The 24,654-nt window shown below is 34.0% G+C and overlaps 1 protein-coding gene and 1 long non-coding RNA gene across 2 annotated transcripts; both read right to left on the reverse strand.

Annotated features, from left to right (window-relative positions):
• Positions 1-1,901: 1,901 nt before the first annotated feature.
• Positions 1,902-2,681, reverse strand: LOC141661701 (uncharacterized). The gene is made up of 2 exons (XR_012550091.1): positions 2,276-2,681; positions 1,902-2,152 (listed from the first exon to the last, which is right to left on the reverse strand). It is a non-coding gene; the product is annotated as an uncharacterized LOC141661701 (long non-coding RNA).
• Positions 2,682-4,362: 1,681 nt separating this feature from the next.
• On the reverse strand, positions 4,363-15,195 carry LOC141660394 (calcium-binding protein CBP-like). The gene is made up of 4 exons (XM_074467379.1): positions 15,070-15,195; positions 4,847-5,016; positions 4,704-4,722; positions 4,363-4,440 (listed from the first exon to the last, which is right to left on the reverse strand). The coding sequence occupies exons 1-4, from the start codon at positions 15,193-15,195 to the stop codon at positions 4,363-4,365; spliced, it is 393 nt and encodes a 130-aa protein (XP_074323480.1).
• Positions 15,196-24,654: the final 9,459 nt, after the last annotated feature.

Raw genomic sequence — 24,654 nt, forward strand, 5'->3', positions numbered from 1 at the left:
ATGCGAACACCGTCTTCGATAGCCATCCAAACTTTGACTCCTTGAGATCTAGCATAAATGTGAAACCTCGTGTTCCATGTTGCAAAGTTGGTGCCATCAAATAGAGGAGGTCGTGAGCTAGATAGACCTTCACCACATCCAACGGGATTAATATACGCCATTCCGGATCACTTTTTGTTGTACCTGTAAATCTGCAAATCACTTAACAAACGCGTTAAAAAGCACTGCTCTGATACCAATTGTAAGGTCCCGTAAGAGGGCAAGTTTAAGATAGAAGGGGGGTTGAATAGCTTAATTTCCAATTAAGAAATTGTTATGGCATTTCAAAATAATTTATCACCTTTTAAAACTTTACCGAGTGGTTATGCAGTTTATATGTGCGAAAAATAAAGTGCAAGGAAAGAAAATACCACATGGTGATTTTATCCTAGTTCGCGATGGTGTAACCTCTAATAGATTCGCTCACCCCTACTCCAGTCCCCGAGCTCCTCTCCCGGACTCGGGATTTTCCCTTATAATAAACTCGCTCCTTTAGTAGGCGGAGAAGCCTTTACACCCTTACAACTATTTGTCTTGGTGCGTAGCACAAGGGTCACCACCTCAAAATAAATATAATACCTACACAACTATCTTAGATAATAACTCCCCACTATTTCTTCAAAGTTGTTTTAGAGCCTTTGTATGGATTTGGCTTCCTTAGCTTTTGTCGGTCATGGATCTTAGGGATCCGGTCTTGGGTCTTTCCTCTTCTTCACAGTGCGAAGACTACTAACTCCCTGTTAGTACTCTAGGACTTGGGTCTTAGAACAAGAATCACCTCACGTCACTTCACCTCACTACAAAACTAATAAGACAATCCACGAAATAAACCAAATATAAAAAAGATGGTTTGAACTAGTATGTTACTGTACTAGCCCACAAATAGTATAATATTCAAATAAGAATACTAAATCTAAATAAGAATACTTGACTTAAAATAATAAATAGTAGTCCAAGTATTTTTCTGATTACTCTTTTATAGATTAAATAGATAGGCGGGGTAATATGAAAAGTCATTTTATATTAAGCACTTATGGCTTATGACTTCTTTAGTATTATTCTTCTTTCGATTATATATTTATAGATCGAAGAATACTTTAATTACAACCTCGGAGTTGTAATTTTACCTTTAAGTATATCAACTTAAGATTTTAAGGTATACTTGTATATTGACGATTATAAGGTCAAAGTATACTCTTTTAACTTCAAGCATGTTTATAAGATTTATGAGTCTTATCCAAGATCCAAATAAGTTAAGTGCAAGTAATGGGCTTAAGATTGTGTGTTCGAAGTTTGGATGAATAATTACGAGTATTTTATAGATATCGTAGTATAACCCCACGGAACACTGAAAGATGTTAGAAGGGGCTTATACGATATGACTCGTAATTTTTTATATACACGATATGTGTTAGCCAAGATTCAATTAACACTGCACCATAAATGGCCTACAACAACACCAAGAAAATGTTACAACAGGCCCAAAAAAGTGTTACCACAGCCAGAAAAAGGCCTAAGGTAACATAAAAATTAAGTTGCTTTTTTTCGAGTTACCTTTGGCCCCTAAGGTAACATTACTTTTGCCCTGGTGTAACATTCACTTTTGTGTTACAATAGCCGTCAAAGGTAACATTAATCTATGTCTATAGTATCACAATATGTATGTTACCTTTGAACTCAGAATTTTCAAAAAAAATGGGGCCCACCAGTGGGGCCCACAGTGGTGACGTGGCATGTAGGTTCCGCAGTGGTGACGTGGCATGTGGGTCCCACAGTGCTAGCATCAAATTTATACCTGGGGTAACACTTTGAACAACCTACTCTAATACTTTATGAAGCTACTATAACAATTTACCATGAAGAAAAATGAAAAACTAATATTATAAAGTGTAAAATCGACTGCAAAATTTGAAAATATATTACATTAATCTAATACATTCCAAATTTCATAACCTCAACTACATTCATAACTAGTTTACAATCTACATAAATCACAATAAATTTAACCAATACAACCAACTAATCTACATCCCAAAACTTAATCCACTTCCTGCTAGTAGCTGCCGAGAACTTGACACGTATGCATTCATCAACAAATATATAGTTGTTACAGCTGAAATGAGAAAGAAATAAAGGTTAGGTCATACAATACCCTATATATACCCCATGCAAAAGTATTGTACTTCTATATTCTATAACAACTACTATTTTACATACATGATGCATATATACATACAACAATGCCTGCGAACTCAATGATGCCAATGTATCTCTCCATCTAGCTAGCATTTTTTGCTGCATCAACATGAACAACAGGCACACTCAGAATTTTATGTTTGGCCATTAACTGGACAGCTTTAGCAACACTAGTGCCATAATTGATCAGGTTTAAGGTTGCTATATATAAGTATACATTAAATAATGCATACTATGCATATTAAATTTGAGTCCAAACTTCTGGACTTAAACACATATATATAAGTAAAATTTGAACATTTTATCACTATACCAGTTCACTTACAAGGTATTAAAATGGACCGCAACAAGTCTACCATTATTATTTAGTTTGGCAAAAATATACATATTTATACCAGTTGAAGTTGTAATTACAGTCTAGAAGTGTACAAGAATAACCATAAGTATCGCAAATATATATATCAACGGGGGCTAACAAGAAAAAGGACATGATGGTCATGTAAAATACGGAACCACAGAAAACCTACCGTGCAAGGAGGTTTTCCCCTATTAGGCATCAGTTTGCAATTCATGTGCAATTGTGTCATTGGCAGGAAGCACTAACGGGAAAATGGAAGTTAAAACTTAAATTACATTTATTGAGCCCCATTGGTAGAACTGTAAAAGTAAGCTTACTCTTTTGACTCTCTATCAGAATGAATTACTTTAACAATGAACCAATCATCTTTATCTGCATCCTCTAGCCTGACCCTAGTTGCTACCTGAAACAATATACTCAACTGCTTCAAACAGAAATAAATTAGGATTTCGGCTAAAGATTGTAGTAATAGTCTCTGTGTTGTAAAGTAAACAAACCATACAATAATAGTGATACAGTACACTGTGTGATATTACAGACATATCTACGCTAGATTACACAAGGCAATGCATACCTGTTCACCCTTTAAACATGCAAGGGCATCCAGGTGGTTCCGCATCGAAGGGGAAACTCTTGATATATCTTAATCTCCCTTTATTCTTTTCTTTTTTTACTCGTTACCTTCTGCAGTGGAACTAGACCCAAAAAACTTTATACAATCAAAACTCTTTAATAATATACATTAGAAACATAATCAGCCTCACATGATATATCTTTAATTAAAACAAGTACTTAAACAAGAAATTTAAGAAGAATAGAAGGGTTTAACATTTCATGTTCTTTACAGTATATGTTTACGAGTAACTAGGACAGACAACAGTTTATAAAAGAAAATAGCTATAAGTAGATTTTTTTTAAAAAAGGAATATGCTGATCACAAACATCTTACCACCAAACCAAGCAACCATCCTCATATATACACATATATTATTAGTCTACAAGACAACATCCAATTAATAACATTCTATAACTTATATAACCCATCTACTCTTCTTCGTTGTTGCCCTGGAGGTTCAGAGGGTAGCAGAGTATCCATCAGATAGCCATGTTGAAATAATAACAAAAATGAATTATTCTCTATTTGTTATATCTATAGATTAATTAAACCTGCATCTGCTATCTCGTAAGATTCATAACATACACATTCTACCAACTCTAAGTTTACATCACCTTTCAGTTATTAAATTTTTTTGATAGAGCTGGACAAAATCAGGCTAATGGACAATTACAGTTTCAATCTATGGTCTATCAAATTAATCAGAGCATCTCCCATGGTTGGCACCCTTCAGGATGCCAACTTTGGTGGCAAACAATCAAATACAATAATATTTCATTGCAAAAGAAAACTTGTAACTTACAATCCACAGAAGTTACGTATGAAGTTGAGCTTGGAATCTCTTCATGTTGTGTATGCACAACTGCAAGCCTGTCACCGGGAATTAACGCATAGTTCCCTATATGACTGTTGTACTCATTAATTTGTGGTGCAGAGTTGCCGACCACGTAAATATGGCCACAATCATAGTAGGATATAATCAGATTGTATATAATCAGAGTTAAGAAGTTTAAGTAATATTCATTAATCATGGAAGAAGTATTAACTACACATATATAGCTGAAGAAAGGGTTGGATCACAACAAATTTAATCCTTAGATATTAATACTATGAACTCTGTTTCTGGAGAAATTACCAACACTTTAGGAAATAACTAGAAATTTGTAGCTCCAAATGTGCAGAATGAACTCATGTATGCAGTGTCCTTCTCCTTGAATTTCTCAGTAAGTCCCTGCAAGAGATACTGATTCATCAGACACATGCCAATATCTTAGTCCAATATTTACGGACAATACAATGTCAATCTTAGTTTTCACACTCCAAGTCGCAACATGTGTTATACCAAAAATATATTAGTCAAAGTCTGGAGTCTACAGGTAATTCAATAATTCCCTACGAACTCAACAATTACTGTCTATAGCTAACTAACCACAATATACACAGTGCGGAAAAAATAAAATTCAGAAAACCATAATGTTTAAAAAGAAGCTATACCTTCACAGTGAGACAGCACCTGTAATCAAAACAACCAAAAAACAAAAGAGGAAACAAAATAAAATGTTAGAAAGTTAGATTTAGTTCGAAGAAACTCCAACTTTTATAAAAGTAGAGCAAGAACTGGTGATATCGATTCATACTCGATGAAGTTGTCATATTCAATAGCCTTGTTCCTTCCACCAGTCTTGTCAAACTTGGACACCAGCAAGTCCAGAGGTGACACCACAAATCCAAGGCTCACCAGCGCCTCTCTCAGCTCAGAAGCATCAATTTTACCACTAATATCCCCATCATTCTTCTCAAAGAACTCCTAAACACATGAATACAAGTCATATCCATTACATTCACCAAATCACATATCTAGTATACCTAAATCCAACAATTCTAGTACAACAACAACAACAAAATCAGAGAGAGGGAGAAAGAGGTAATATATACATATACACAAAATGAGAGAGAGATTTAGTACCCCAATTCCAATTCCAATTAAAAACCCCCAATTCCAATTCCAATTAAAAGGAGAACCGCATGATTTAAACCCCAATTCCAATTAAAACCCCTTATTCCAATTAAAAACCCTAGCTCGAATTAAGCTAATCTAGTTCAATTGAAAGCTGAGAGAGAGAGAGAGAGAGAGATAGAGAGAGCGACTGAGAGATGGGCTGAGAGAGTTGTTTTGTGATTGAAAATTTGAACTTTGTCTGAATACCCGGGTTTTCCAAAATATTGCCGCTTCTACGAAAACTTTGAAAGCCCGCCTGCTTGAGCCAAACGAGAGTCCAAAAAACTGCCCTTATTTTCACTTATTAGTTTTTAATAAACTTTAATGTTTAAATAGTGTTAAATTTTTTATTAATAAAAAATTATCAGATACTAATTAGTAAAGTTTACATAATTAATAATAATAAAAATATTTTATCAATCTTTTAATATTAATATTATTGCTTAATTATATTATCAATAATGATTAATTTTCAAGTCAAATAATTATATATATTTAGTTATTTGTAAAATATTACTTTTTTATCCATTAACACCCTATTGTAACATAAGTTTCCACATGTTACCATATGTAACACTTTGAAACTATAGTAACATGTTACAAAAGCTATGGTAACATCAAAAATACTACGTTGCGGTAGGTTAAGATGAGCATACCTAATGTAACATAATTTTGTAACACCCATGATTAAACCATTGCGATAGGACATCTATGGTGTAGTGTAAATAGCGTGAAATTAATTGGCTAACTCGTGGATTTGATTCATCCTTAATTTTAACGAATCATTACGAAGTGTTAATAGATCGAGTTGTAATCCCCCGGAACACTAAAGATGTTAAAAGGGATTAAAACTACGCTTCATAATAATTTATGTGCACGAAATTTGTTAGCCAAGATCCAATTAAATAAAGTGCAAGTAATTGGCTAACTCTTGAACTTAATCCGTTTTGATATTTGACAAATTACAAAGTGTTTATAGATCGAGTTATAATCCCCTGGAAAACTAGAGATGTTAGAAGGGATTAAAACTTTACTTCGTAATATTTTATGTGCACGAATAATTGTTAGCCAAGGTCCAATAATAAAAATAATTGGCTAACTCGTGAACTTGGGTCAAATATAATCTTTCCTTTGGAGATAAATTACTTTTGTTTATAGATCTTCTTCTTGAGATGATTTATGTGAAGATCAAGTACTTATTCGAATTCCGAGTTCGAATCTTAGTTCTCTTGAGAACTTTGTTTATAAGAGATCTTGTATTAGAGCTTAAGATGAAGTATAGAAATTAAGTAAAAAGCTCAAATAAAAAGAACTCAAATAAGAATCTAAAAGTTACCACTTTTGAAGAACGGTCGGAAAAGTTCGCCGGAGGTTCGGCCGGATTTTGGCACTTTGGTCGAACTTGAGCAGCCCTTCGGGAGGCCGGGAAGTGGTAGTGGATGAGCTCACTTGGTGGGATAAAGCTTGGTTGGCTGAAGCTAAGCTTGGGTTTCAAAAACCTTGTATATATGTAAGTATAGAGAAGAGAGAGAAGGTTTTTGATAAGAAGTGTGTGTATAGAATTTGAAAGAGATGCAGAGAAGCACTTCTTGAAAAAATCCCAGCAACATTTTAGCTCTATAGCTTGAAGAAAATGGGTTGGGGTGGGGGTTTGTTTATAGGAGAAGTTGGGTGGATTGAATGGTGGAGATTTGAGGAAAATGGATGGTGGATGGTGTATGTCACTTGGATTGTTGACTTGGTAAGTAGGTTGTGTTTCTTTGACATAGCCATATAAGACAAACAACTTTATGGATTCAAAATCTCAGCTGAGATATTTGAATATATATATATATATATATTCTTTTAATCACTAAATTAAGGATTAAACACCATTAATTATGACCACCTTAAACTCCTAAATAAATACCATAAAAATTATGATAAATACTTAAATAATATAAAATGATGTTATGCAAGTTTTGGTCAACTTTAATTGATGGTAAGTAGGTCAAACGTGGTCAACTGTGGGACCAACTGCCTCGATTTTTGTGCCCAGACAAAAATTCTCTGAATGCTACGAAATTTTTACCATAGTTAGAAAATACCATTAAAATGATCCATTAAACATTTCAAGTCATTCTAGAATGTGGAAGTATTTTAGCTAAAAATAAAACTGTTATGTTAGCCTTTCTTCCGAGTGAAAATATCATTGGTCTTGAAATAAAGGAGATGGATCTTTTGACCAAAGTTTTGACTTGAATAAATATATAAAATACATTTCCTAATATATAAAATATATTTGGATTATAGTAAATATGTTTGAGTATTTTTGAATAATTTTCTCCGAGAAATGTTGATTTTACTAAACGAGAGAAAATTACTGTAAGTATACATAAATGAGTTGCAGAACTTGATATTAATATTCCAACATGAATATTAATACTCTTTGAATAAAAACTCTTTTGATATATGTATAGATATATTTTAGAGTGAAGAGTTAAATATTTTTGATATAGCACGAGACTTCTAAAAAATATTTCTGATATATTCCTTATTCGAGCTTATTGCCATATTCCTGTTGCAACACAGATCTAAGAAATATCATATCTTGATGTTTCTTCTTTGATCATATTGAATTAGAGATATATTCCATAAAGATATAGTTTTGATATTTTGCAAAACTAGAATATCTCTATTATATGTTTAAGAAAAATGATTTTGCTAGTTTGACTTTTTGACTTTGATTTGGATCAATTAAATTCATGTCCTAATGGAGAGGATCTACATGTTCTTAATTTTATGTTTAATCGTACAAATACCAAAATAAAAATTATATCGAAAATATCATTTCACATACTATCCCTATTAAGGGTGAAATGCCAACCTTTATGCATTCCCCTAGGATTCATCTCAAGTTATCGAGGTTCTATCCTTAATTCTACCTTTAAAAAGGTACATGCATCCTTCCATGGATAAATCAAGTCATATACCCTTGATAGATTATCTTATTCAATAATTCCCACCTCGATAGTCTATACCTAATTTCACAATAGCAACCTTATTCGAACTGAGGTCGATCGAGATGGCCTTCAAAAGATAACAACGGTTATCCGTTTTTCTTGCCTGATTTAATAATGATAACAAGGATGTTCTGGAAGATATTGGTCATGTTCAACGTGAACTTCTTTTTACTAAATCCTCATTTACTTTTGTTGTTTATCTCAACAGTCATCTCAATGTTGAGATATCTTCTATACGTGGTGTCTCATCAGTTCATCTGTGTTTCCTTATTAATCCATCGGTCTATCTCAAAGTTTCATCGAATACTCTCAACTTAAAGGGGATTAATTATACATATCGCTTACGCCTTCAACCTTGAATTTATCTCATGATCAGTCACCATCGCGCTGATGATGACACACTTCTCTATATTTATTACAAGGGTTTCTTAGGGTTTCCCATACCTACTCCCTTATCACTTCTCAACTCTATTTCCTTTATATCCCTTTATCCTCTTTCCCCTTTCAGTCTTTTATTTTCTTTCTATTACAACCATTTCATGAACCAACAAAAAAAAGCATTGATTTCAAACATCCCGTCATTCTGGATTCATGTCCTTCAGATGAACCTTGACGACTTTCACAACCTAGATTCATGATTCATCATACTTGTCTGCCCCTGGCCTGGTTTTAAAACTTCTACACTATCTCTCTATCTTCCTTAGCCTTCCACCAACGGGTGGCCTCTCTCTTAGGAAGGTTAGTGGTAAAACAGTCATTTGCGCTTCGTCAATCATTTAGAATCTCAAATGATTCCTCTATTTCCTTTAACCAGGCTCTTGCCTCGACTGGGTCTGCTTGTTTCTTGAAACTCTGAGAGCTTAGCGACTTAAGGGTCCTGCAATAATTTCCCACCTCATTGTTTCCTCAGGGTGGTGGTTGGGGGTAAAAGTATAAGTTTTGTTTAGGCAGGTCCATGAATTTCCCCTTAGGAGTACCGTCATGATTTTCCCTATCTTGCTCAACTTCTGTTTTCTCAGTATGAAATGTTTCATCCTTCTCCCATAATCGGGGTTATCTTATACGTTAGAGTCCTTGTTTTCCACTTCATTATGTTATGGGTTCCTTCTTTCTTGATGGCGACCTCCCTAACTATTACATTCAGGGTTTGTCTTAAATCTTATTCCTCGAACTATGGTTTTAATCTAAGATCCCGTCCTTAAGCTCTTGAACGTTTGGAACCCAAATTCTGTAGGAATACCTCATTATTCCCTTATCATCTTTCTCGATATTAATCTCTTCTCCCGTCATTGGATCTCTGCCTTCATTCATCACTTTTCTTGGCATAATCTGATCTTTTCAAATAATTCGGGTTGTATTGCAATCTCAAACAGCTTTTCGGTACCGGCTCCGGTTACCTTCACTTCTATTTCTATTTTTCCAAAATCTCTTATCAACTCTTCCGAAGAAATTATCATCTTGAGTCTCTCCTTTCTACTAAGGGCGTCAGCTACCATATTGACTTTTCCTGGATGATAAAGAATCTTATAATCATAATCCTTGATTAACTCTAACCACCTCCTCTAGCGCATATTGAGCTCTTACTGCGTGGAAATGTACTTGAGCTCTTATGGTTTGTATAAATCTCGCACTTCTATCCATACAAGTAGTGCCTCCAATCTTTAGGGCAAAACTATTGTCGTGAGCCCAAGATCATGGGTGGGATATCGAATTTTGTATTCCCTTAATTGTCTTGATACGTACGCGATTACCTTGCCATGCTGTATAAAAACGCACCCTAATTCCTTATCCGAAGCGTCAATACAAATCACAAAATCTCCTTTTCCATTCGGCAACGGCAACATAGGGGCCATTACCAATCTTTGCTTCAGTTCTTGAAAGTTGTTCTCGCATTTCTCTGTCCATTCGACTTCTCAGTCTTACGATTAAGCCGCGTTAAAGGGCTACTATCTTTGCAAACTTGAACGAACCTCCGGTAGTAACCGACCAATCCTACCTCTGGTAGTCGCCCTGGCCATGGTCATAAATTCCTTGGTGGTCCTTTCTTCATTCTTGTCAGGATCCCTCACATGATCCTTCTCAGCAACAATCCCTTTTGGGATAACATCCTTAATTGCTACATCTTTAATATGAACATCATATGGTCCCTCGTTAGGACGCTCTATCGGATCCACAATCTGATCTCCAATAAGTAATAAAACATCATCGTGTTGTTGCTCCTCAACCTCAGGGTTTGGAGTCCCGCTACCATATATGATAACGAACTATGCTTCTATCACGATATTTATAAGGGTTCCTATAAGGGTTTTAACTGTCAGTACTATGTTAGGTAGTCTGACTATGAACTTGGCAAGAGTTCTTATTATCTTAGTGAACTTCTTATCTTAACGTCGCATCATCTCTGAGGTTTATAACGCTTCGCTCTGATACCATTTCTGTAACACCCCAAATCCGGGGTCGGGGATCCGGGTTGTTACGAGTTCAATTTCCCTTAATAACACCTAATCTTAATAAATAACCAACTACTGCATACTGTGACCCCATAATATACACACACACACCAAAAGTTATAGTCTCAGAGATGAATACCAAAAATACACAAGTCATTTTATTTCACAATTATAAGTCATTACATCTCAAAAGGGTTTCTAAATAAATTTACATATTCTTTGTCATTATTACAATTCATAAATATACATAAGTCTGGTACATCAACAGTTGAAAATCTAGCCTATTAGTAGATCCTACCTCAGCTACAGCGGCATCAACAGATACAGGAAACTGCAGAACGTTTCCTAACCAATTACAAATTGGGAGCTTGGTCTTGTTCATCTCGTCTATCTGTTGTTGTATGATGAAAGAAGAAAGCAAGGGTGAGCAACAAGCCCACTGAAAAAATATATATAATAATTAACAATATATGAGCATTCGCAGAGTACTCATAATGGTCTTGGTCAAGAAGAAATGAACCAAGTTGATAACTTAATGCGACCAAATCACAAAATATTCAGTATATATGTATATATACTTTTCAAAATCTTGGAAATCCTCTTCCATGCATAATATACATAGAGTTCCAGTTTATAACTGTATAAAAATAACGTTTCCAGGTGATCTCATATATCTAAACTTGTCTCAACGTTTTTCTGAAAATCTTTGTCATGCATAAGATAATCATTAACTAGATATAAGTTGAAAAGATGAAGTTACAAGATACTCCAATATACTTATATCTTTTCCAAATACTACTTGAACTACCACCGTTCAAGTTATAATCAATTTCAAAAGTTAATCACACAGATGAGACTATAAGATAAGACTTGAATAGATTCAATCTTTGAAATATCATTTGAAAGAAATGAAGTTATGAGATACTTCATTAAGTCCCGATATATATATATACACCTATAAATATATATATCTCTCATACACTCCATGAAAACCTCTGTTATGAAAGTTATAAATAGAGTTTTAATATCCAATGAATTGGGAAAGAAGAAAGCTTTGGCATAAACCCGATATCTTGCTGATCAGGAAAAAATACCAATTAAGTAACCTTTTCTACTAGTAGATGGATGAATCCCCCACCGGTCATCACCCTGGCTGCATTAGGGCCTTATGTTGGACCGCCACCTGGCCTCTTATGCGTTGATGGACTGCCACCCAGCCACTTACACTTTGATAGACCGTACCCCGGCCTATCGCTTATGCCGACTCAATTAGATGGAATTACTTCCCGAACGTTGGGCAAGTAATCAAATTCTTTTATCAAAACCGCAACTTCGTTGCGAATATTTAAATCCCCTTCGAAAGGAAGATCTTAAATTTGAAAACGAGTTTTGGGATCCGCTCTAACTTTTAAAATCATTTTAAAGACTGGAAAACATTTTAAAGAATGTTTAGAGTAATGATGATTTAATAAAGTAAATCAGTCCCGATATATTAGAAAATATTTGAATATTATTATTTAAATAATATTACTATAAAGGATTATCTTTATAAAATAATTGAAGTAGAAGTTTCAAAACTCATACTTGAAACGAATAATAAATAATAAAAGATATACTTATACGAAAGTACGATCCTTATTTGAATAATCGAAAACAAGTTTGATTATTATTCAAAACCATCGAATATACCTTATTCGACTAATAGTTATAGAAAACTATATATATATATAAATATACATATATTATACTCGGGAACATCGCCTCCTGGTTTAGAAAAATGTTCACCTTTGGGTCCCCTATACTAAGGGTATACGTAACTACTACTTATCTCTAGCATACGTATTATGCAGTTTATAAGCATTTGAATTGGTAATAGAATATCAAGATTTCACAACATGCATATATATACCATATCAACATGCTCCAATATATCGCAAGATTTGTTAATAACAGTCATGCACCTATCTCAAGATAATGCATCAATATATTTACATCACAACAACAGTATAACGGGTAGAAAACTTGCCTGAGTGTTCCGGGATAGACTTAAGCTTAGAGTGGGTCCGGTAACCTATGAAAAACAACATAATCCGGAATTAGACCACGGTCGCTTAAGAAACTAGTCAAAACTCACTCATACCCTAACGGTTGCTTATACGCTTAACGGTTTGCGTTAATCGCTTGCGTACCCTTAGCTCCACCAATTTTAATATATTAACCGTTAAGAATTTTAGGCGACTCTTTCACGGAAACTCTACCAACTAACCAATTAACCTTACATAATTGTTTCGTACTCCAATTAGTCATTTAAGGGCTTTAATCAAGGTTTCAAAATAAGGCGAGGGGCAACGGTTCATTCGCAAAACACCGTTACATAAAACGGTCGTTTTTCCTAAACCGTACATCGGATCTAAACAAACCACATATCAAAATAAAGCTTACGACACGATCTAGCTAAATCTGACAAAGTTATAGATTAGACAGTTAGCTCTCTCTCCCGAACACTAGGAACAAGCAGTTGTATGAAAATGGGCATTACGACGGCTATGTTTACGCGATTACCAAAGTTTAATTACACTACTCCAATCAACCACAAATCAACTCACAACCACCAATAAAACCAAAATTCATCCAAACCTTACTACATCAGTCCATAACCTCATGATTTTCCCAACTCATTCAATCACAACAAGAGCTACTAACTATATTTAAGGTTCATTAACCAATAACCAAGATTTATAACTCAAAATCATTACAAATCCATCCCAACCCTAAACATACAAGAATCATGCTGCTCATGAACTATATTATTCAAAACCACTCCTAAATACTCAAAGTAAAGCTTAGTTTATGAGGTTTTACCTTCCTTGGTGAGTAGAAGTAACTAAGAAGCTTGGAATAGCCCTTGAAAAAGATTGTGAAGGAATTGGGAGCTTAAAATCCTAGGATAGACATAACTAATCATAAGGAACCTTGGATAATTACCTTATAATTTAACAAAACTTGGATCTTGAATTTTTGGATTTTCTTCTTTCTAAAAAAAAGAAAAGCCGAGACCTTCTCTTCTTGGAAGCAAAGTCAACTTTTTAATTTTGTGTTATGATATTTTGCTTGGTTGATTTCCTTTTTGGCTTGGAAATTTTTGATCTTTTACCATGGTAACTTTTACTTGGCCAAGAATCATCCAACAAAACACTTCTTCTTGTCAAGCTTATGTCACCATGCTTGTGTCATCTTGTAAACACATGTCTTCTCCTTGTTGGTATGATGACATCATCATCCACTAACCTCTTTGATTAACCCTTAATTACTTGGCTAATGACCACTTACCTGTTGTACGGTTCGCTTAACTTTCGTTCTCGTTTGTCGTTTGAGGGATCATATCCGAGATCTTATTACTTGGGTTCCCCTAAACCTTTCTCAATATTTTATATTCCTTTTATGATCCTCTCCTATAATCCTTGAATTTAAATCCTTTTAATCATGTTACCTTATACTCAATTCTTTCGGTATCTGGTGGATTTTCGGGAAAAATCAAAGTGTCCGGATTTGAATTCTAACGACCTTTACATACACTCATTTACTTTATGGAATACTAATACGATCTTAGAATTTTCATAACAGTACTCCTATATAGCGTGGTCTGATAATTTTTCTTAATCAGCATAGTCAGTAAAAGTTACTATTCATCAGGGTTTCAAAAATTTCCAAAAATTGGGGTTATTACATTGGTTGCTCCAAAATTGTTTTTGAATTTGAGCATGGCAAACCTTCTTGATAGGAAAGCTAGATGTTCATCTATATCCTCCATTTCATCTTGGCTAAGATGGTCTTCATGTTCAGCTACTAACCACTTTCCTTTGCCTTCACAAACCCTTGAGTTTGGTGCAGATTCAACAGCTTCAACCTTCATCTCTTTCACTCTCTCTTGTTCAGCTACCAAAGGTACATATCCTCCCTTATCTATTCATTTCTCTATTTTTTCATCTCGGTCCATTTCAAGCTCATAAGTCTTCATAATGCCATATAGTCTCTCCAAAGTAAATTCTTGTAATCTTGAGAATTTCTGAGAGAAACAGTCATAGACTTCCATTCTTTTGGTAGAGATCTAAGGAACTTCAAGTTTGAATCTTTTGTTTGATGAACTCTTCCATGCATTTTTAGTGTATTTAGTAGTTTTTTAAATCTACTAAATATGTCACTTAAAGATTCACTGTCTTCACAATGAAAGTGCTCAGACTACTGGATTAGTAGTTACATTTGTTTTCCCTCAATTGTTCAGTTCCATCACAAATGATTAGAATTGTATCCCATATATCTTTAGCAGTCTTGCAGTTAATGACATTGTCAAACATGTCTCCATCAAGACCACTGAACAAAATGTTCATATCCTTCTTGTCTTTGTGTACTTGCTCAATGTCTTCATCTGCCCATTCTGCTTGTGGCTTTGGAATAGTTTGCTCATCACCTACAACTTCTTTATTATCTGTAGCAGCCTTTCTAGGGATATGAGGGCTTTTCTCAGTGCAATCCATATAACTTTAATCTTGAGAGAGAAGATGCAGGTGCATTTTCACCTTCTAGTGGTGATAGTTATCTTTATCCAAGAATGGTATTTTTACTCCAACATCTTTTTTTCTCATCTTGTTAGTTGTTGTGATCTTTAAACTCTTTGTACTTCAAGAGCTTTCTCTGATACCAATTATTATTCCCAAACAATCTAACAAGGAATTACAGAAGGGGGGTTGAATGTAATTCTGGTTCTTTTTCAATTTAAAGAATTACTCTATCTCAAATATATATAGCAGTGTTTGAATAAGCAAAAGTACGGAATGAAAAATATTGATTTAATCAAACACAAGTATTTAAAAACTTTCTGGTGGATTGAACTTTTCCACCAGAGATATATATAAGATCGAGAACTCTGTGATGCAAGGTTTGCACACAGCTGCTTACAAGTAGAATTACAAGGAACGGAGAAATTCTTTACAGATACATCTTTTTCTATTTCTCTTATTGATTACCCTATTTACTACTAGCTACTCTTGGTTTATATATTACCAAGATACAAGTGAATAAGACAAACTAATAAAACAAACGTGTCTTTTTCTAATCACATGCTTCTTCATTTCTACATCCAGTATCTTTGATTTTCTTAAAGTAAGCATGGAATTGAAAATGCTTCTTTGTTCTCTAAAACCTGTAAATAGGCTTCCACATTTCATTTGCATCTAATCAACCCATGTGACTGTCAAGTCACTATCAACTGCAATTTGAATAAGAACATCCTTTAAAACTTTATTGGATCATTGTTAAAACTTTGTTGGATCATCCGTTGAAACTTCATTAGATCATCCGTTGAATGTGACTTGGATCATCTGTTAAAACCTTGTAGAATCATCCATTGAAAGTCTTATATAGTAGTTAACTTCATTTCACATATGCAAAATTACAAGGCATCTAATATATATAATTGGCCAACCTATTTTGCATATCAATCTAGTAGTCAACATGACTTTGAATATCCTACAACTTCTAGATCTCTAAGGTATTGTAGTATGCAGGAATGTGTTACAAAATGTTTGAAGACATAAACTACTCTCTCAAGGGATGTTAAAGTAAATCATCCATTACGAGCTACAAAAACACTAAATTAAATCTACAAAGGTGTTTTGGTGAACTTATTATCAAGCCTATGATATATTCCTAACATACATCTTAGAGGTCTGAAAGGTACCAAGCCTGGTGTAATGTTTTCCGTAAAAAATGTAACGTTTCCCGTCAAGTCAACAACGGTGACTAACAAGCATATCATTATCCTCAACTAGAGTGGTGTAAATGAGATTCCGATAAATGGAGTAGTTTTTTTTGATATGTGCCCTTCAGTTTATTTACTTTGAGATTTAACCTGATATTAAAAAGATTTCTCCAAATTGTGCGCGAGGAGACAAGAAAATAGTAGTTTATCGCGAAAAATTTCTCTCTGAAAATCAGATGATTGGAAAAAAAGACTTTTAATATATGTATCATTTTGAAAAATTGCTCATGCAATTTTAACAAAGTATACCAAATGAGTCATTTTAAAAGAATTCTCTGAGCAATGTGTAAGGGTATAGAAAGTCAAAATTAAAAAAGAAATAGAACGTTTTAACAAAAATTCTTTATCGATTAAACTCTAAATCAATTTTATTTAGGTTAAATCTCAAACTGTTCACTAAATTGAAGGCCTTATATCAAAAAACTCACTCTATTTATCGGGGACTTATATATATCATTTTAGTTGCAAGTAATGATACCTCCGTTCAAACCGTTACAATAATTAATTTAACTTGACGGAATCATGTTGACCTTAAAATTACTAGGGACCTTTTCCTGCACGCTACGCGTGCTAGCAAAACAAATATTTTATTAAATTTTATGATTCGCACCAAATAAATTATTTTACCATCTCTTTTTTATTATTTGAATACTTTATTTTGTCGCTGAAAATCATGGTGTCGAGTTTAGGTAAAAGTCTGTCAAATAATATTTCCACGAATAGTTTTTTTTGCTAATATATAATAGAAAAATAAAAGATTCAAATTAGACAATAGCATAAATTAATTAATGTGATTTAATTTTATGAAAAAAGGTATAAATACAATACAACAGTCACATTCATTCTTAGATGACGTCACATATTCTGCATCTAAAAAAGTATATAGAGCGGCAAGTTAATAAATATTTTACAAACGTATGTACTGTATTGATATAAAAAACATATTTATAGAATTATTTAATTTTAATAAAAATACGTTAATAGAGCATTTATATTTCCATCCAATTTATAAGAAAAAGTATCATGTCAATTTGACATATAAAAGTATATTTTTAGGATAGACAAAATACTTGAATAATACACTAACATATTCCAAAAAACAAAAACAAACAGCAAATCAGCATATGTAAACAGAACTCGACTTACAATTCATACTCTCTCTCTTTCATTTTGAAGCTGATTCAAGGAATTTTTGGTTAGAGGTTGAAGTACTGCATTCACTACTATAACAAATCCATAGCATTTCATCGGGGGTACTCATTCTGAAAGAGGTAAGTTGTTCAGTTCCCTTGTAATTTAGTCATTGTTAGAATAAGAATTTGATGTTAGATTGATCATTGAATGTAAATTGATGTAGAAATGGATCTAAAAGAAGTTCATATATGTTTTGTTTGTACAAATATGGATGAGTTTTACAGAAAAGGTGAATTGGTATGTATTAGCATGTATCTATGTACTTTGTTAAAAGTTCAATTGCTCATTATGTGATAATTTTAATTGTTAGGAAATGAATAACACACGGGGGGGTGAATGTGTTTTACTATTTTTGAGCTTTTCTTGAATGTTTATGGTTGAACAAAGTAAATTAATTCTAGTAGTGAAATGTGTTCATGCAGAAATTAAACTTGCAGAAAAATAAAGAACACGGATCTTCAAAACTCACTTAATTTTATATTAAAATTAAGACTGTTTTGCTACAAAATTTCTAGGCTCTTTGTTGATAAAGATCTTAGCTTCTACTGGAGAATGTTACAAGAAATTTTATCTAAATTGTTAAAACTGACTAAGGACCAATGTTAACTTTATAACTCAGTTAACTGCTGGTTTACACAGTGTGTAACAAGACATGCTATTAGCTTTTCTAAACTGTCACTTGTCATTTCTATTTATAGAAAAGCAGATCTTCCATTCTGGCTTAGCATATCTTTAGCATCCCATGTTTACTTTAATCTTCCTCTGTCTGTTAATCTTTACCATTGATCTTGCACATTCTTCAAGCTGCTTTTTTTAGACTTGTCTATCCAGCTGTTGGATTGTTTGTTAATTGTTTAACTTGGATATTGAACGGATCTACAACATTGTACTTTGAGATTGAACATCGAGATCTCTAGTTTAGGTATATAGAACACTTGACATCTCGATAAATATATTGGCTTATCGAGATCTCTAATACTCTATATTTAGTTTGGCTTGTAGAGGTCTTCAATTCTCTATAAGAGAACTTTGGCTTGTCGAGATCTCTAGTCTTCACATCTTCACTTTGGCTAATCGATAATTCTAAGTTCTCTAGTGGCTTCTTAACTTGTCGATTTATCAGAGTTCTCTAGTCAAATTAACTTGTCGAAATCTCAGAGTCCTCTAGTAAATTTTGACTTTTTGATATCTCTGAGTTCTCTAGTGAATTTTGACTTATCGACATCTCTGAGTTCTCTAGTGGAACTTGACTTATCGATAACTCAGAGTTCTCTAATGAATGTAGACTTGTCGATAACTCTGATTTCTCTAGTGAAGAAATGACTTGTCGATATCTTCAATCTTCATGTCTTCAATTTGGCTTGTCGGTATCTTTCTGAGTTCTCTAGTAGCTTTCATGACTTCTCGATAAGCCATTCTGGAGTTCTCGAATGACTTCTCTATAACATTAAATCTGTCACTTGTAGAGATCTTGACTTAGAGTATTTTTCTCCAAACAGATTTATTCAACTCCAAGCTTCTTCAAAATTCTTCTGAGGCGTGATCTTCTTGATCTTCTTCCAGATAGAATCCTTAGGCTTGATACTATTTCAGGAAAAAGACTTCAGTCTGATTCTTTGCATTTTTACAGACTTTAAGTGTTACAAGTATAAAATATAAATTAAGATAACAATACAACTTACTTATGGTTGGCCCCAAGTTTAACTGATTACCAAGAATAACAGTTCATTAATCTCCTCCTTAGATCAGATGTCCATCTGGCTTGCTTCATACTTTGATCGGAGACACTAATGATATTGTTATCTCCAGTGATCTTTGACATCATTACTTATATATTACAATCTCCCCCAACTTGTTCATTATGGAATTATGCACAAGTTCTGATTGATGATGTCAAAACTCTAGCTAAATGCAGAATTCAATCTCCCCATCCGGTCTTCTTTTGTGAGTTATATTTAGATTTATTCTTCTCTCCCCCTATGAAGAATAAAATTTTATTATCTAGCAACATCCATCAGCTGTTTTGGCATTTAGATATATTCTCCCCCTTTTTGACATTATCTCCAGGTAGAAAGATCCAGCTAGATGTACATTGTTCAAGCTGCTGTCATTGTCCATTTAGAACACTGTCTGCAGCTTCAAGCTTTAGTAAGATCTGTGGTGATGATTTTATCAAGTAGAATAGGAGTTTCACTTAGATTTGCAGAAGAAGTCTGTTAGTAACAAAAGTCCTAAACTCTCTGTTCTTTTGAATAAGTAGTCGCACTACTTCTCACTGCACTAGTCTCATGACTTTTGAGAGTCAGAGTTTCCTCACAAGGATTACTAAATCCAGACACTCATCTACCTCTCCTTTTTCCAGGAAGGATCCTGCCTCTCTTACTTTCTATTTTTCTCTCAATATTTTCTCTCATTCTCACATGAAAGGCTCAATTGTTGTTTGACTTACAGAAATAAGATGTGGCTGAGAAGAGTTGTCTATGATCATATGATTAGGGGTAATCCATATAGGTCTAAACATACTCATTTCATCAGAAGAGTAAATACCAGTTTCAGATTGTAAGATGAATGAATCATCAGAAACACCTGTGACTAGGGTCACAGTTTGACTCACAAATTGCTCTGTGGTTTTGACAGTGTGTTGTTCCTCACTTGAAGTGGGAACCTCCAACTGAATTGGAGGGGATTTGACTGGGTTACTATCATGTACACCAGCCTCAAACCCTTGTGTGTCTTGCAACACACTGGCACATAAATGTGCTATATTTGTCCTTCTCATGACATCATCATAGGCTATCGTACTTCTAGCTTTGACTGCTAAGGCAGCTTTTTGCTAGAGTTATGAGGGGAGTTGTTCCTTTTTTAGGAACCTCCAATTGAATTAGAGAGGATTTGGATAGCTCCCCATCAGGAGTACTATCCTCAAACCTTTCAGTCTGTGAAGACTATTTTGCACATGAAGGTGCATTAGAGATATTCATGGGATATTCAGCAAAAACTGATGAATTTCCCATGTTTGTGGTGGTTCCTCTTCTCAAACAACAAAATAATCTGAAGAACATTATGAAATTGCTGTCCTTTTATAAAATAGGTTTCTTTTGAGAGTCACCTGAGTGGGATTGTGTTTGAGTTTGTGTTTGTGTTGTTGTGCCTGGGTGAACTGCAGTTTGGTTTAGAAATGTTTTAGCTGCAGTTTAGCATAAATACATGTTGATTGTTTATTTGAATTTCCTGTTATTGTCTGAGTAGATTGTGTTGGACCTGTAATGCATTGAACATATTTGTCCTTTTGGAGTTTTAATTAGGCATATGCATTGAGATATACAGTTGCAAGCACTATGACTGGAAAAATAATAATTAATTGAGTTGTAAACACAAGGCAATCATGACATAAACAACAAATAAACAAAAACAAATTGATAGAGAAGAAGAGAATTTTCATTAATAAAAAACAGAGTACATTAAGATATAGATTACACCAAGTGAATCATAATCCTAACTACTCTAGTTTTGGCTTCTTCTTCTTGGCCTCTATCCTCCTTTCCCAGCGCTGGTAAGCTCTGGACATGGAGTGTGCAAGAGAGATGATCCTCTCCTGCAACTCCAGAGCAGCAAGGCGTTGCTGCTCAGCCACCCTGGCACGTCTATCCTGCTCCAGAGAGACTTCTCCTTCAAATAAAAGGAAGTTTATTTGATCGTCCCACGAGAGTTCGTCAAAGACATCAAGTGGAACATCAAAGGGGATGCAAACAACCCCCTTGATACGAACACGAAGTCCAGTAGGGTCAAAATAAACTTGGTTGTCAGCCAAGTGATGTACGGGTTGATAAACTCCATTGAAAAGCTTGTAGAAGACTGGGGCATCCATTGGAGAGAGAGAGATGAACAAGAAGTGAGTTTTGAGATTAGGGTGTTTGATGAGAAAGAAGGTAGTAATTAATAATGAAGAATGAAAGGTTTGATTTTATAAAGGGAGAAAAGAGAGAAACCAAGAGACTCTTGAATTGCCCGGTTAATAAGTGTAATAATCACATAAGCATACTTTACGAGAAACTAGAAAGTTAGAAATGACTAGTTACTATTTCCCATGCAAGTACTCAAGAATCTTAGTTCACTTTCTAGGATAACTATTTCCCATGCAAATAAACAAGTACTCCCTACACAAAAAGTGACCCCTCCTATCAGCAAAATATTACACTAGCTAACTCATCAAAACAAATACTGATAAGGAATTATTTTGAATAAATTCAAAACAAATAATTAGCATATAGTCAAATAAATTTAACTATTATCAGCATTCTCAAAACATCACATATAATGTACTAGTCTAATTACATTAGACTAACATATTCCATATTTTAAAAAAAATTGCACATAAGGAAGTAAATGTGTCAATAAGTCTGCGTAATTATAGACAAAATATGTCAAAAGTATTTTGCTGAACATAATTTATGAATTAAATTATTTCAGTTTTTCATACTTTTTGCTTCTTTTGAACTGTTATTTATGAACTTCATATATTTAGAATATGAATTAATAAATATTCAGTTTGATTAGAATTTTGAGAAATTCCAAGTTAAAATATGTATTCGAGAAGTCTGGGTATTTATAGTAAAAGTAAATGACTTGTTGAGAACTCAAAAATAGACATTTTGAGTTAGTCTATCGAAAAGTCATTTTGAGAAATGAAGTACATATCGAGAAGTCATTTTAAATTAATCTTTTAAAGAACTCAAACTTGACTTATCGAGATGTCAAATAAATACCCAGTTTGTCCAAGAAGGGGACTGAACTAATTCTAACTTTTATTTGAATAAATTCAAAATAAGATTAGAATAAATTTTCAAAAGTATTTTATCGAAATAATTTATTAATTTAAATTATCTCAAATCTGAGTTATTGATAAGTCAAAAATTGTACTTATAGAGAACTCGGTGAAAAAACACTACTAGAGAAATCTATGTTAGGGCGGAAAACACACGCTAATAATACACGCAAGTATACGCGTTCGCAAGTAATATAGAATACTTTCTAGTTCATTCCCACAGAGACTCAGACTAATTATGTTCAATTAACACTCACTCACCAATGTATAATTACTCCTCAATGTCAAGACAATAACACTTAGATTTGATTAACTAATTATTAACTATAATCAACTACGAGAATTAAGCACTTAATTGACACTTGAATTCACAATATTAAACACACATGAGATCACAACTTCATTACTACTTCCTTCAATAGTTATTGTTATTACCCTTAGCATGTAACGGTGATGATATTAATCGAACAACACGAAACTGATAAAAGCCAACTTTCATTGTACTAATATCATTCTAACAAGCATCCACAATTAAGACAGAAGTTGAATAGGCATCAATTATGTTGAGACCCTATATGTCTACAGAATTTGACAACATAACGATTTAAGCACAAGTTATTCCTTTTGATTACACAGGGCAAGTAAAATGGTTAGAGTTACCCACTAATCATGCATACACATACATGAACCTATGCTAGCATGGCAAGTTCTAAATCTCAAGATCCACCGTCGCTTCACAAGAGATTAACACCCTATCTTATATGTTCGCGACGCACATAAGACGGATAAGCACAACCAATACTAGATATCATACAATCATCATACACTAAGGTATTAAACAACTAACTAAAGAATTCCATAGCAAATCCGTTACGAGCCCATGATCACGATTAACCCATGATAGAAATCATCGTCACCATGGGTTCATATGAAAACTTGATAAATAACACACGAGAATAATTAAATAAAATACTTATATTAAACAAGAGTACATCACAAGAGTAAATAAGTTCAAAGTAAAGAAAACTACCATCCAATGTTACAATGAAATAAAGAATCACAAGAAAATATGCTTCCTCTTCGTTGCTTTGTGCTAAAATGGTCTTCTTCCTTATCTCCTTGCTCCTCGATTGATACTACAATTCAACACCACGTGAAACGTCTCTGAAAACTACTTATATAGGAGTCCCAAAAAACCCAGCTATCTCAGAAGTTGGAAGCTCAACAGAATTAGGAGTCTAAAAATATTAATTTTAATTTACGACCCTGAGCGGCCGCTCAGCAATCCTGAGCGGGCGCTCAGCTTCCTGAGCGGTCGCTCAGCAGAGCTGAGCGGGCGCTCAGACCCTTCTGGAAAATACTCTGTTTTTGCTCCCATTCTTTGCTGCATTCTGCTCCTATCTTCTCACTTGTAATGCCAAACACATGCCAAGGCTTATTTTTGATGAAAACTCTCCACAAATGCAAATAATAACATGAAATGCACAAACACTAGAAAAAATGCATCAAATACACAAAATACTTGATTTCAAGACATCAATTTAAGCTATTATAAGACGTTCTAAGTGGTATAAAATGCCACTTATCACTCTACAAGGACATTATCGATAAGCCATTTTTAAGCCTATCGAGAAGTCACTCGAGAAGTCAGTAAATTGACTTATCGAGGACTCACTCGAGAAGTCCTAAAATGACTTGTCGAGAAGTCAATTTATACTTATCGAGAACTCAGTTCTCTATATACTTTTGGTTTATGTAATTATGCCTTGTGTTAATTTTACATATTAAGAATGTAAATTAACAACTGAGCAGTTTACTTAGAATTTTGAAAAATTCCAAGTTGAATTTGAATTTGAAGGTCGCTCAGTAGAGCTGAGCGGGCGCTCTGGGACCTTCTGGAAAAATATTTTCTTGCCCTGGTTTTTCTAATTTTTTTTTGTGGTTTTGGATAGGTTACTAACTTCTAAGGGTTCCTATAACAACAAATCATGGGTTGCCTCCCAAGAAGCGCTTCTTTTTCGTCATTAGCTTGACGTAGCATACCTTACTCAAGTTGACAATAAAACGGCACTAACCACTTCCCGGTTTGCCGTGTCCCTATAGTAATGCTTCAAACGCTGACCATTAACCTTGAATGCTTGGCCCGGATCATTCTCA

Source organism: Apium graveolens, chromosome 5 (assembly GCF_009905375.1).
Source record: "Apium graveolens cultivar Ventura chromosome 5, ASM990537v1, whole genome shotgun sequence".
NCBI lineage: Eukaryota > Viridiplantae > Streptophyta > Magnoliopsida > Apiales > Apiaceae > Apium > Apium graveolens.